This window comes from Macrosteles quadrilineatus, unplaced genomic scaffold (genome assembly GCF_028750875.1).
Source record: "Macrosteles quadrilineatus isolate MER2022 unplaced genomic scaffold, UCM_ALF_1.0 Scaffold_1__1_contigs__length_201487025, whole genome shotgun sequence".
NCBI classification, from domain to species: Eukaryota; Metazoa; Arthropoda; class Insecta; order Hemiptera; family Cicadellidae; genus Macrosteles; species Macrosteles quadrilineatus.
In genome coordinates this window covers 175,974,275-175,988,232 of record NW_026542594.1, presented here as the reverse complement: position 1 = coordinate 175,988,232, position 13,958 = coordinate 175,974,275, and the positions used below count along the sequence as shown (strand labels likewise).

The 13,958-nt window shown below is 37.2% G+C and overlaps 1 protein-coding gene across 1 annotated transcript in view; it reads left to right on the top strand.

Annotated features, from left to right (window-relative positions):
- Nucleotides 1-13,550, top strand: part of LOC129002730 (DNA polymerase theta-like) — a 35,631-nt gene extending 22,081 nt beyond the window's left edge. Inside the window, exons 21-27 of the mRNA XM_054430756.1 lie at nucleotides 1,127-1,308; nucleotides 2,132-2,227; nucleotides 4,620-4,791; nucleotides 6,547-6,698; nucleotides 9,102-9,372; nucleotides 10,728-10,879; nucleotides 13,394-13,550. Of these exons, the coding sequence (XP_054286731.1) occupies nucleotides 1,127-1,308; nucleotides 2,132-2,227; nucleotides 4,620-4,791; nucleotides 6,547-6,698; nucleotides 9,102-9,372; nucleotides 10,728-10,879; nucleotides 13,394-13,528 (1,160 nt within the window). The 3' untranslated portion in view covers nucleotides 13,529-13,550. The remainder of the gene's footprint in view (nucleotides 1-1,126; nucleotides 1,309-2,131; nucleotides 2,228-4,619; nucleotides 4,792-6,546; nucleotides 6,699-9,101; nucleotides 9,373-10,727; nucleotides 10,880-13,393) is intronic.
- The last annotated feature ends 408 nt before the right edge of the window (nucleotides 13,551-13,958 follow it).

Sequence of the window (13,958 nt, the reverse complement as noted above, 5' to 3'; positions counted from 1 at the left end):
TCTTTACTAAAATTCGCAAGTATAACTTTGAAATTAAATTTGAAACACAATTTTTAATTGTGTTGCAGCACATGTTACAAAAGAAAATGTTAAGGGATTAGTTATTTTATCTCCCAGAATGCAGTCATGTATTTCACAATGTAGATGTTGGAGTGACAACATCATCCAATTTACGTATTACCTGTTTTATTAAGCCATATGTTATGTATCTAGTTTTGTTATGTTAACAAAAGTAAATAAAAGTCATTATTGTGTGAGTGTAATTAAAGAATAGTTGTTTCAATTTTTATAGATTATGATACTTAATTAAGTGAGGAATATGGAAAAAAAATATGAGTAATCACTTGAACTTTTGAGCAGAAATAATTATGACACATTGAAAATGCAGATGGAAGCAAACGAAAGCTCGCCCCGTGAACGAACACTCTACCAAACATTTGTTATGTACAATAAAAAACATGTGATTGGAATGTCTGCCAATTGTTTTGATTTTCTGTTTATATTTTCTTGATATTTCAACCCATAAGACCCATGTTATTTTTTCAAAATTTCAAATTCATTTGTTGTGCTTATTTATGAGTCTATTTTAATTTATAAAGGGACTCTGCACATCTACAGGTAAATATCTTTCATTTGGTACCAACCTCGTGTAATTCGGTCCAGTAGTAAGGCCAGGCTAGCTGTCATAAGTTTTGCAAACGTTTTTTAGTATATAAGATAACCAGTAGTTTGATTCCAAGTTTTGTTGCTATTTTTAATTTTTTTTATATTCATCCGTCCCGAGTTTTTTTTTTTAAATTTTGTTCTACCCTGTATGAATTGAGATGTCTACTACAGCATTCAACAGTCAGTACTACAATCTGTGAAACGCTATTTGTGTAATTTCTTACAAAAAGGTTAGAAACTATTTAATTTTCTTACAACAAATACTCCGGAGACATTTAAATGTAACAGAATACTCTTGACATATCAACTAATAAATACATAGTTCCCTCACTTGACATTATCTACAAGAGATTGGAGTTCTAAAGTAAATAAATTTTAAATTTTATAAATATTGAACTTTTAAATTGCCAACTTTATACAAGTTTGTGGCACGACTCTGACATATTCTGTCCATCCCCAGAAGTAGAGATGCCTACACAGAGGGTGCTGGCAGAGCTGGAGTGGGAGGGAGTGGCGTGGGACAGAGAGTACGCAGAACTGCTCTGGACAGCCACAGAGGAGAAGATGACGGAACTGCAGAACAACTTGTACACTCTGTGTGGCAAGAAGTTCAACCTGCGCTCCCGCACTGACCTGGCTAAGGTAGGCGAGGTCACCGATTTGACATTTAAAGCCATTTTAAGTCACATATGTTTTTTTTAGGGCCACAAAAAGCGATGAAGTTAAAACTATTCTTTTATCCACCAACATTAAAAGGAATAACTGGAAAGGGATAGTTTATGATTGATTTATTCTTTTTATTTACGCAACACCGAATACATACATACAACACATTTATAATGTATTTAGTAAGCGCTCAGTGTTAACTCAGTGAACAACCCAAACCCATGGATTCTGAAATTGATAGAGTTCCGCCAATATAACAGATAAACTTGCACACTGCAAAAAATTCATTATTGCAAAAAGATTCAGACGTACAGTATTTAAGGAAATTGGAAGAAAGGCTGCAGTAAAATTTAAAGAAAATTGTATTATTAGGAGATTTTGATTTAGAAATGTTTGGTCTTCAAACTTAACGTCATTTATAACGTTATTTATTCCTTTCATTAGTAGTCTAATGGGGCCTATTTACATTGTATAGGGAGAAACCTAATTTATTTATTTTTTCTCCAAAGTATTAATAAGACTAAAGAATGTTTTTAACTGTACAGCACAATATATCAAGTAATTGTTGGCAACAAAATGCAAAGAAACTTTTGAGTTAGTTTGATACTTTTACTTTGCTTTTTTTGTGTTGTTTTTATCTCAGTCATATAAAATTCCTACTTAACCACAAAAAGTGAATTATCAACTTAATGATTAGATGTAAATAGTTAAGTTACATCAGTTAAAAAAAAAATAATACTTTCCTTGTCAAGCCCCCTTTTTTACCAGTCAGAGTTAAACAAATTTTTGTTTATTCCAGGCAAAGAAGATGGTAAAGGAAACATCCGAAGATGGACTAGATCATTTTAACAGCATTCTTCGATCTTGGAGGGTTTTGAATTCTTTGAAAACAAGGGTAAAACCTGCTTCATTTATTTACTATCTTCCACAAAATATATTTACTCCTAGTGTTAATGCTAGTCCTAATGCACATTTTAAAATAATGTTACCCTTGAGTTAACTGTTTAATGCTAGTGTGCTCGTAGATTTGATGTGTTTAGTTGGGATATTTTAAAAAGAAATAATGTTAAACGTCCATCAAGTACTTTTACTTTGTGATATGCTTGGGAAATATTCTAACTACATTTCTTAACCGAGTTAAATGAGTTTTATTGTTTGGTAGTAAGATTTTAGTATAGAGTTGTTTGTATCACATTTCCAAAATGTTTAGGTAAGAGCAGATCGTATGCGCTTTAAGCAATCAACATCCCTCTTTTTATCGGCTACAAACTAGAACACATGATTACTATCAAACCAGGTTGTTTGCTATAAGGAAATTAATTTAATCGTTCTTTAAGAGCTATATCAAGACATTAAATTCGTCCCTAAACTATATTTTGATGCCAATTGTACTTATTTTTGGTTTATTTAACAAACTCCTGAATGTATGTATTTATCAATGTTCATCACCTGGTATGAATATGTTGAGCCCAGCCTTCAAGACACTCCTCGAGACATTGTCATCACAACAACTGTAGATGCTATGTTATGTTGACAGAACATGTCAGGTCTGCTGATGTTGGAAGGAGATCGTATCAGGGGATGTTGGGACTCTCACTCTGTGACTGGTCGCATCTCCATGCAAGAGCCCAGCCTTCAACACACACCTCGAGACATTGTCATCACAACAACTGTAGATGCTGTGTTATGTTGACAGAACATGTCAGGTCTGCTGATGTTGGAAGGAGATCGTATCAGAAGATGTTGGGACTCTCACTCTGTGACTGGTCGCATCTCCATGCAGGAGCCTAGCCATCAACACACACCTCGAGTCATTGTCATCACAACAACTGTAGATGCTGTGTTATGTTGACAGAACATGTCAGGTCTGCTGATGTTGGAAGGAGATCGTATCAGAGGATGTTGGGACTCTCACTCTGTGACAGGTCGCGTCTCCATGCAGGAGCCCAGCCTTCAACACACTCCTCGAGACATTGTCATCACAACAACTGTAGATGCTGTGTTATGTTGACAGAACATGTCGGGTCTGCTGATGTTGGAAGGAGATCGTATCAGAAGATGTTGGGACTCTCACTCTGTGACTGGTCGCATCTCCATGCAGGAGCCTAGCCATCAACACACACCTCGAGACATTGTCATCACAACAACTGTAGATGCTGTGTTATGTTGACAGAACATGTCAGGTCTGCTGATGTTGGAGGAGATCGTATCAGGGGATGTTGGGACACTCTCACTCTGTGACAGGTCGCGTCTCCATGCAGGAGCCTAGCCTTCAACACACACCTCGAGACATTGTCATCACAACAACTGTAGATGCTGTGTTATGTTGACAGAACATGTCAGGTCTGCTGATGTTGGAAGGAGATCGTATCAGAGGATGTTGGGACTCTCACTCTGTGACAGGTCGCATCTCCATGCAGGAGCCCAGCCTTCAACACACACCTCGAGACATTGTCATCACAACAACTGTAGATGCTGTGTTATGTTGACAGAACATGTCAGGTCTGCTGATGTTGGAAGGAGATCGTGTCAGAGGATGTTGGGACTCTCACTCTGTGACAGGTCGCATCTCCATGCAGGAGCCCAGCCTTCAACACACACCTCGAGACATTGTCATCACAACAACTGTAGATGCTGTGTTATGTTGACAGAACATGTCAGATCTGCTGATGTTGGAAGGAGATCGTGTCAGAGGATGTTGGGACTCTCACTCTGTGACAGGTCGCATCTCCATGCAGGAGCCCAGCCTTCAACACACACCTCGAGACATTGTCATCACAACAACTGTAGATGCTGTGTTATGTTGACAGAACATGTCAGGTCTGCTGATGTTGGAAGGAGATCGTGTCAGAGGATGTTGGGACTCTCACTCTGTGACAGGTCGCATCTCCATGCAGGAGCCTAGCCTTCAACACACACCTCGAGACATTGTCATCACAACAACTGTAGATGCTGTGTTATGTTGACAGAACATGTCAGGTCTGCTGATGTTGGAAGGAGATCGCATCAGAGGATGTTGGGACTCTCACTCTGTGACAGGTCGCATCTCCATGCAGGAGCCCACCCTTCAACACACAACTCGAGACATTGTCATCACAACAACTGTAGATGCTGTGTGATGTTGACAGAACATGTCAGGTCTGCTGATGTTGGAAGGAGATCGCATCAGAGGATGTTGGGACTCTCACTCTGTGACAGGTCGCATCTCCATGCAGGAGCCCAGCCTTCAACACACACCTCGAGACATTGTCATCACAACAACTGTAGATGCTGTGTTATGTTGACAGAACATGTCAGGTCTGCTGATGTTGGAAGGAGATCGTATCAGAGGATGTTGGGACTCTCACTCTGTGACAGGTCGCATCTCCATGCAGGAGCCCAGCCTTCAACACACACCTCGAGACATTGTCATTGATGATCAGGTCTTCAGTCCACGATCTGCCTTTATAGCCAGCTCAGGTGTGGCAAACCATACTTGTTAATTTGATTATTTTTTCATAAAAACTTTGAATGTCAAGAAATGTGTTGAAAGAACATCTGTTCCGAGGGCAAAATTATCTTCTAGGTCATCTTAGGCAAAGTCTAAGGTGTCTTCAAGCCAGAGAGTGCAAGGACGTGTCAATTGACTTTATAAAAATAACTAGGGTTGTTCAAATTCATACTTGAATATTAGAAACCAAATGTTAAAACTATATCTCATATCAAAGTATTTTTTTTTCAAAATCTTACATAATAACCAGTTGTTGAAATAAAAATATATTCACATCATTATTCACTTTTAAAACTGTTGAATCCAGAATCGCAGTAATGTTCAGATCTGCCGCGATTGAGGCAAGGCCTGGTATTGTTATCTCCTGTAATTGTGATAATATCCTGATAATTTTTCAATTAGATTTTAGTCCCAAAAAAAACCGAATGTTCAACACCCCAGGAAATCCTATATATAAACTAGCTGACCCGGCGAACTTCGTATCGCCTAAGTTATAGGTTTCCCCTAAGACAGACCGATGGAAAGAAAGTACCTTTACGTTTAATTTTCAAGATGATCTCGTTCGCATTGCTCAATCACGTCCTGGTTGAAGTTCGTTCGCTACGCTCACTCACCTTTGGGTTGGAGCTCGTTCGCTACGCTCACTCACCTTTAGGTTGGAGCTCGTTCGCTGCGCTCACTTGCCTTCAGGTTAGCTCGTTCGCTACGCTAACTCGCCTCCAGGTTGAAGTTCGTTCGCTACGCTCACTCACCTTTTGGTTGCAAATTAGCTGTTGTCATAAATGTAAAAGAAATAATAGTGCTGCACCCTGTTGGTAATCCTTGTAACTTTAATGCTATTGAACATCATAGAACAGAACCAACTTGTTTAATTGAAACAGCTGTTAAGATTCATTAATTCCATTTCTCATAAGGTTAACATGGGAAACTCCAGAGCCACTGGGGCGGAGCCCTTTTAAGAATTTCGAAACGGGAAATAGTTTACGTCCGATTCACATACCTACAGAATTTACACACCAAATTTCATAACGATCGGTGAAGTCGTTCCGGAGGAGTTTGCAGACAAACACTGTGACACGAGAATTTTATATATTAGATTTGCGACCTGGAAATGCCTTATACATAGGCGTCCACCTAACATTTTGATCAGGGTGGCCGGAGGGTCTGGGGGTAAGGAATAACCCCCAGTGAAGAGGGGCAGGGAAATGTTTAAAATTTAAGTAGATACAAATGGTTGATTTTACACATTTTTGTACCTGAATTTCCTTTGTCAATTTTTTGTGTTTTGCGTCGTTCTTTACCCATTCATTATCATAGGTTTGTTTATCCACATATTTTGGTCCTTTATTATAATATAGTAATCATATTTATGTTTTTTTTCACATTCTAATTTTTCAATCTATACAGGAGAACTGCATATCTATTTTCTCCCACTCACACTTTGAGACAATTGTTTTTTACATGTAACTTTTATGTCTTTACTCCACGATCTGGAAAAAGTGTTTATCGTGGGGTCTATATGGATGGACGCCCATGTGCCTGTACCAATTCCCTTAAATGTGTTGCATTCAGCCAACACAGACAAACCAGTGTGTAACTTAATAAAATATTTAAGAATCTACTCAAAAATGCTGCCAATCGATCCAAAATTTTTAATCCGAAGGGGCATCATGTGTTCAAATGGCCATAGGCATCAAAGAGGGTTAATGCCTGTCTGTTCCCAGGTAATATCCTGGTGTCAGCTGACTTCAGTCAACTAGAGCTGAGGCTACTCGCACATTTCTCTCAGGACTCGGCTCTACTAGAAGCTTTCAACAAGACAGGAGATGTGTTCACGGCCATTGCAGCCGAGTGGAACAACTTACCAGAGGAACAGGTGAGAGGCCTGTCTAGAAGTTTTGCACCATATCTATCTTTATTTTAAAACGGTAAAATTGTGAACTAAAAATTAATTTGTTTATAAGTTAATCGTGATTTTTAAGGTATTAAACTTTCACTTTGATGTGTGACAATTTCAAACAACAAAGTTTGTGAAACTTGAAAGAAACAAAGTGAAAACTCTGTTATCCAGGGTGTCTACCAACCGGGAAATCCGGGAAAACCGGGAATTGTACTTAATTTTTTAATGGCCATGAAATGTACGGGAATTGTCCTTAAATTTTTAATGGGCCATAATTTTATCAATCGCTAGTTGGTTAGGAGCACATAAAAGGTTTATCAGATGTTTGTTTACATTTTCACAATTTATTACTAGAGTAATAAAAACCCAAATAAAAACCAAATATGCAATAAAAACCCCACTAGCATTCTCAAACCCATTAATATTTTATCACGACAATCAAGTGTCAAATCAAGTACTTCCAAGAACTGTTGACTCAGTAGTAGTTTAGCTCATAAAAGCTGTATCACTTTTATTCCCTTACAACATTTATTTATTACTAGGGTAATCATTATTAGATCCCAAACATATTTTATCATGGAAATAATAGTTTTATAATGGCTGTTAAATTTCACTTCTTACTTGTACTTCAATTTGCCGCTGGCCATTGCCTAGTGCCATAAAACTGTTTATGGTTTCATATCAAACATGTAACTAATCTTAAACATAACTAAGTTAAACCATTTTTTATGGATATTTTATCTTTCAATTGACAAAACCAAAAGCCTAGTTATTTGCATTAAATTTTTATCACTACGTAGGCCTACTTGGTTTCAAATGATGTCATAGCATTTTCTGTATCTTTGTACATTGTTGGCAGTCAGGTTTCATTTTTTTTTATTTCCCATATTTATTTATTGAGTTGTATGCTTTAAGCAATCTAAATCTTATGAACTAGAATGATGATATTGTAGTGACTTTGCTGATATTATAACCTCATTGTTTGTTACTCAGTTTATATAGGCCCTCCTAAATAGTTAGGTCTAGGCCTGGGTATTTTGATTCTTTGAAAGTGCTGTAAAATATACTAAGAAAATGTAATTGAGCCTAAGATAAAGTAATGATTGCTATGTGTCGATATTAACTTTGCAGATGAAAAGACAATAATCTTACTCTGTGCTTACTGGTAGCCGCTTACCATACCGATTTTGTACCTAGAACCGAGTTACAATATATTCATTATGCATTAAAGATTTTTTTTTCAAAAGTAGTCGAGAACCTAACGTTGTGCCAGGGCGAATAATGCCAAATTAATCCGCCTGGATCGGATAAGCTAGATGTTATGATGTTTCCGTGACCGATGGAGATATTTAGGATTTTGTCGCTATTGCAGGAGACAATGATTGCATTTTCTGTTACACTATAAAAGCTGTACCTAAAGTATATGTTTGTTTACTTTCAATAAGTTTCTATTTTGAAATTTAATTCTTGTCTATTATTATTTAGGCCTACTTTTCTCTCTGGAACAACTACGAAGAACAAGATTAATACAGTTTAACAAATCAGGAATATTATTCTGTAATCACACCGACAAAGGTCCTTAAATGTACGGGAATTGTCCATGAATTTTTTATCCAGAATGTAGTAGACACCCTGGTTATCGTGAATGACCGGTTTTTGGGAACCCTTTCATCAACTTATGCAACCCAATTAATCTGTCACAATGCTCGGGCGTCCGCCCTTCGTTTTGTCATAACTCATAGACGTCAGTTCAGCCATATTTAAACTGAATGCACCATTTTCGCACAGAACTTGATTTCATTACGTTGTTGTTTCTGTAAACTTCAGTTGCCAAAAAAACCTATCACTGACCGCACCTCACAACTGGCAGGATTATCAAACGCAGCGGACATCTTAGGTTAAAATTGCAAAAAAACGGGCAGTGTGAGGGTGTTCCTGTTGTCACGGCTGGACGCCGACTGAGTTCCCGAGTGTGCTTGCATCAAAATGTACGAGATCTTCGTGCCCCTGGTGGCGTCAGAACAAAACGTTCCTTACTTTCTGAATAGCCCTCGTATTAGTTAGAGAGTTGAAAATCAGACCAGTTCCATGCAAGTGATGTAGACTTATTAATTAGCAAAAACTTTAAAATCTTCAATTATAGAAATAATAGTGTACTAGTCATGCATCATATTGTGAAAAAGTAGCAGTTTTTTTCACAAAAAAATTAATGGATCGAGTGAAAGTTAAATATTCTACCTTCTATCCAACCAATGAGTAAGATTTACCATTGTCTCAAACTTCAATTTCTGTCTTCTCTTTAAAAACGAAAATCCCACAAATACCACTGTCTTTGAGAAAGACGATCAAAATTCAATCTAGAACCAACAAATCTTTTAGGTGGGAGCAGAACTAAGACACCGTACGAAACAGCTGTGTTACGGCATGATCTACGGTATGGGGATGACCACGCTGGCTGAGGAGATGGGGGTGGAGGAGGGGAAGGCGGAGGAGATGGTGAACAGTTTCCATCAGTCGTACCCTGGACTGCAGACGTATGTGAGTCAGTGTGTAGCGGCTTGTAGAGCCACAGCGTCTTGTCATGTCACTACACTACTGGGGCGACGTCGCTACCTTCCAGACATCAACAGTGCCAATAAGGCTCTTAGAGGTACTGTACTAACAACTAAAATCAGCTGTTCATCATTAACAAAGCTGTGGATATCATCACGCCCTTATATTGTTGTGGATAAAACCAACCTCAGTTGCGTCTTCGGGGATATATTTACATGTCAGAAATTTGATTTGTCATGGTTATCTTATCCAAGGTTTGACTAATGTAGTAGAAGCTGTAATGTTAATTGGTTAAATAAAAGTAGCTGGTGTGCAAGCCTGACATTAGTGATAGGGCTGAGCTTTTTTTTTATCAAACACTTACGTAACTATATAAGAAAATCTGTAAAAATCCTTGTTTTTAAAATGCAACATAATGTTATTATGTTGAGTTAAATATTTTATAATTATAATATGTCAAATATCTCTTGCGGCAACAGAAACGTCATCATCGCCTCTCGCAATAGCGGAAAATCCTGAATATCTCCATTGATCACAAAAATATTATCATCGGTGGCAAAGTGGTGGTCATCATCATCATCATCCTCTGCAATCGCAGAAATGATATCATAGTCATCCACTATTGCAGAAAAATACTGAGCATCTCCAGCGGTAGATATTATTATTTGTAGATATTATCGTCGTCTCCTGCAGTTATGGAAACATCATTAAAGTCTTATTCAATCTCGGCAACATCCTTGACATCTACTGATGTCGTAGGGACAACACCATTGTCCCCCTTGATTAGAGAATGGTTTGAGACGCATCCGCAATAGCGAGAATTTTTTAATGGCACATACTTTGCTGCCACATTTAGTGATCACGATCATAAAAGCTCTGCTAAAGCTTGATTTTTTTACTATAGCTCGATCTCTTCTAGGTGAGGCTTGGCTCTGATCAAAAACCGAGTTGCTAGAACACCTCTAGTTAAAAGTAAGCTTAGGAAGAATATATTTTACATGTAGAGTATATTGTTATTATACACGCTGAGAAGACTAAATAATTAAATAGAAAAATATATTTTAACTGTAATATTTTTTTCAAGGAAAATTTTTTTTATCTCTTTGTTAGTGAAGGATGCTTGCTAAGGACCTTAGCAATTCTATTAAACTATAGTTGTCCTTAACAACTCCTTAATATTATTTGATTTTTTAGTTTGGAAACCCTGTTTGAATTTACTAAAGCTAGTTTTGTTTTTGTATCCTTCCAGATTTTGTTTTACGATCCTTTCTAAATCCAAATCTAAGATTGTATTCTGAATTGATTATCAAGTAATTCTACTTAACTAATATAATATACTCAACTAATTTAAGATAGCCTACCAAATAATAAAATACTTAACTAATAACTAATGTAAGCTAGCCTGTAATATTGTAATATTGTAATATTGTAAAAATAACAACCATGTCACAGCTCAAGCAGAGCGACAGGCAGTAAACACTACTATTCAAGGATCAGCTGCAGACATTGCCAAGACAGCGATGTTGCGAGTGAGACAAGCAGCTCGAGACTGCGGCTTGGTGGCTCGGCTCATCATACATCTGCACGACGAACTCATCTACGAGGTCAGTCGAATAATGTAGTTAAAAGAGAAATTTTCAAGGAAATCAAGTGGATTTATCATCTAAGCTCCAACAGTCAATATGTTTAGAGAAAGAGTAACACGACTGACAATTATCTATGCGAGTATAACTCAAACACAAACTAAAACCATGTCTGACATTTGCTGGGATTGATGACAGTCTGGAAGTCAAGCCAGGACTAGTGTTGGATATCGATAGTCGATATATCGAAAATATTGATGTTTTGAAGTCGATGTTTTTGGCATTGATAGTTGTCTTCCCATAAATTTTTATTATACACTATCGATATTTCACTCCAATATTTTTGTTAGTAGCGTATAAATTAATATATTTACTCTGATATTTATTTTTTACTATCATTTTGTTTTACTAAATATCAATGTTTTTTTTGGATTTTGACTTCGATATTTTCTTGACATCGATGTTTAAAGGCCGATATGACTATCGATACTAATACTATATTGATGTTACTGGTTCGATGTCCCAACGCTAGGACTACTACACACAGGGTTGCCACCCATCCCGATTCCGTTGGGACAGTCCCGACTTTGGACCCTGTTGCCTGTTTTTATTCTGGGGGAGTGGGATTTGTCCTGAATTTTCCCTAACTAAAGGTGGCAACCCTGACTACAACTGGGCTTTTGCTGTCCGGTTCTGTTGGTGCAGTTAGTATTTACGTGTGTGCGATATTTGTCCCTAAAACAATTATCCCGGGATAACACATCTTTTGCCGGATATCACAGGAATTTTTGCTGTAACGCTTGTTTTTATACTGCTTTCATATAAAAACTAACCCCAATTGATGAATTTATTCCAGCATAGTTTTATAGCAAGGTTAAAAGAACTATTTAACCCTTTGCGGTCGAATGGCAAGTATAGGTTGCCGCCTGCCATTTTCCCTACTTCTCAAAAATAGTGACCTACTCACAAAAAAAAAATTAAAAAATATTTGTCTTTGCGGTTGAATGGCGAGTACAGGTCGCCAGGCGCCATTTTCCCGACTGCTCAAATGGCAACCTATACTCACCGAAAAATGAAAAAAAAATTTGACCTCAAAGGGTTAAACACGATACACCTATAAGTTCAATTGAAATCAAACAGGGAAATGTATGCGGGATAAAACGGGATTTTAAAATGTTTTAAATCAGGAGGATAAAACGGAATTTTCGCGACCCGATAAGCAGGATTTTTGTGTTGGTCCTGTGGATACACTGAGTGCGGTGCCATAAGGTATGACGGTATGACCAACCAAACTAAGGTGTTGTCTTCCCGGCCAATAGACAGTGGATTGAGGGTTAAAATCATGTCTTTTGTGACGGCCCCAAAAATTTCCAGACCAATTACAAATCAGCTAGAGAGGTTTTTTTTCTAAACCCTCATGAAACCCTGTCAATACCGTCACAAAAGCTTTGCTTTATTCCAAATATAAAAGGAGGGTCTGTAGTATTGAACTGTTTTAACCTCCCAACTTCTGTGCATCAGTACAGTTGTCTCCACCATGGAATATTCCGGCGACCAAGACTCAGGGCCAATGTTCTCAGCAAATTACTTGCTGAGCCAAGTAACTGCATAACTACAGTTTGTCTAATGCCTAATGCCCCAAGTGATCGTTAGGAAGCAGCACCTTACGGTGAACCAACTGACGTCATAAGGCATATCCGCAACGTTGATTGGCTGATGCCCCTCCACAGCAAACCTAAGTACAAACGGAGAGAACTCAGCTGAAGCTATTCTAAATTCAAAATTTGGTCGATCGCCTTAACTCCACGTCCCCTTTCCCCATAGCCTCCTCAGGAGGCTATGTTTCCCCCTTTATCTAAAATGAAATCAAACACGATGATCTTTAACTTAGCATTGTGAAGCTTTGCCGTGAATTCTATTCCAGAATAAATTTTTATTTAACATAAAGTCATATCTGGTGTGCAACTCATGCATGACCTATATCTTATATGGGACAATGCTTGGTGGGAGGATCACACAAAATAAATATTGTTGACGGTTGGAAGTTGAAAGGAATGTGTGAATCCTTTGCACATTGTACCTTAATACATTTTGTTATTTTATTTCTCATCCTGTGTACTGTATCCACTAAATCATGGTGTGGATAATTTTGTTCAGGCTTACCTCGACAAAGAATACAAATTTGTTTAATTGCATTTCTAGTGTATTCCAATACCTGAAATCTTTCACTTGGCGTATAGATAATAACTAAATTAGACAGACATTTTCCTTCAAAAAGAACTGGTAATATTGGAACTAATACAATTTAAAATAAAAACATCACCAAAATTTTAATTAATTTCAGACACATCACAAAACTGAGTTTTGCGATGTGTCTGATGATGCCAGCATAGCTGGCAAAAGACCTCATAAAATTAAAATTCATTAGGACCTAAATATTGAATGTTGTTATTTTAAATTGTAGACTTTTTTATTTGTAAATATACAATAATAGTTCAATTTTAACCATGTTTGATCAATTTATTTTATTTGCAGGTTGCTCAACCAGATGTAAACGATTTCGTAAGAGTTCTACGCAAGGGAATGGAAGGAGCTGTGACTTTATCTGTCCCTCTTCCTGTGAAGGTCAAGAAAGGTCATTCATGGGGTCAGCTGGAACTTGTAGACTGAATTTGTGATCTTTGTATTTATATGGATGTATATTTTTATTTGTTTATTTTATGTTTATATATTATGTGTAAGTAATGTACAATATTGTAAACAAGGTTATATTAAAATTATGTTTCATTTCATTAATTGGTAAATCTTGAGACCTTGCATAGAGTAAACAATGTGGTGTTTACTGTTTAATGCTTGTTATTTTCCAACTTTTCAACTCTTCTAGTTAAATAAAACTATTTATTTGTGAGCTAACCCTTGGAATAGTTACCAAATATAATTTAAAATTTTCCAACTAAGAGAATAAAAGTAGGTCAACATCAGCGCACTAAAATGTAAGAAACACTAGAGAGTGTGTCCTTCCTACGGGGTTGGCATATAAGTATAAAATGATTATTGCAGTTATACTCGTGCTCTGCGTTTGCAATGGTTTGATTGGCGG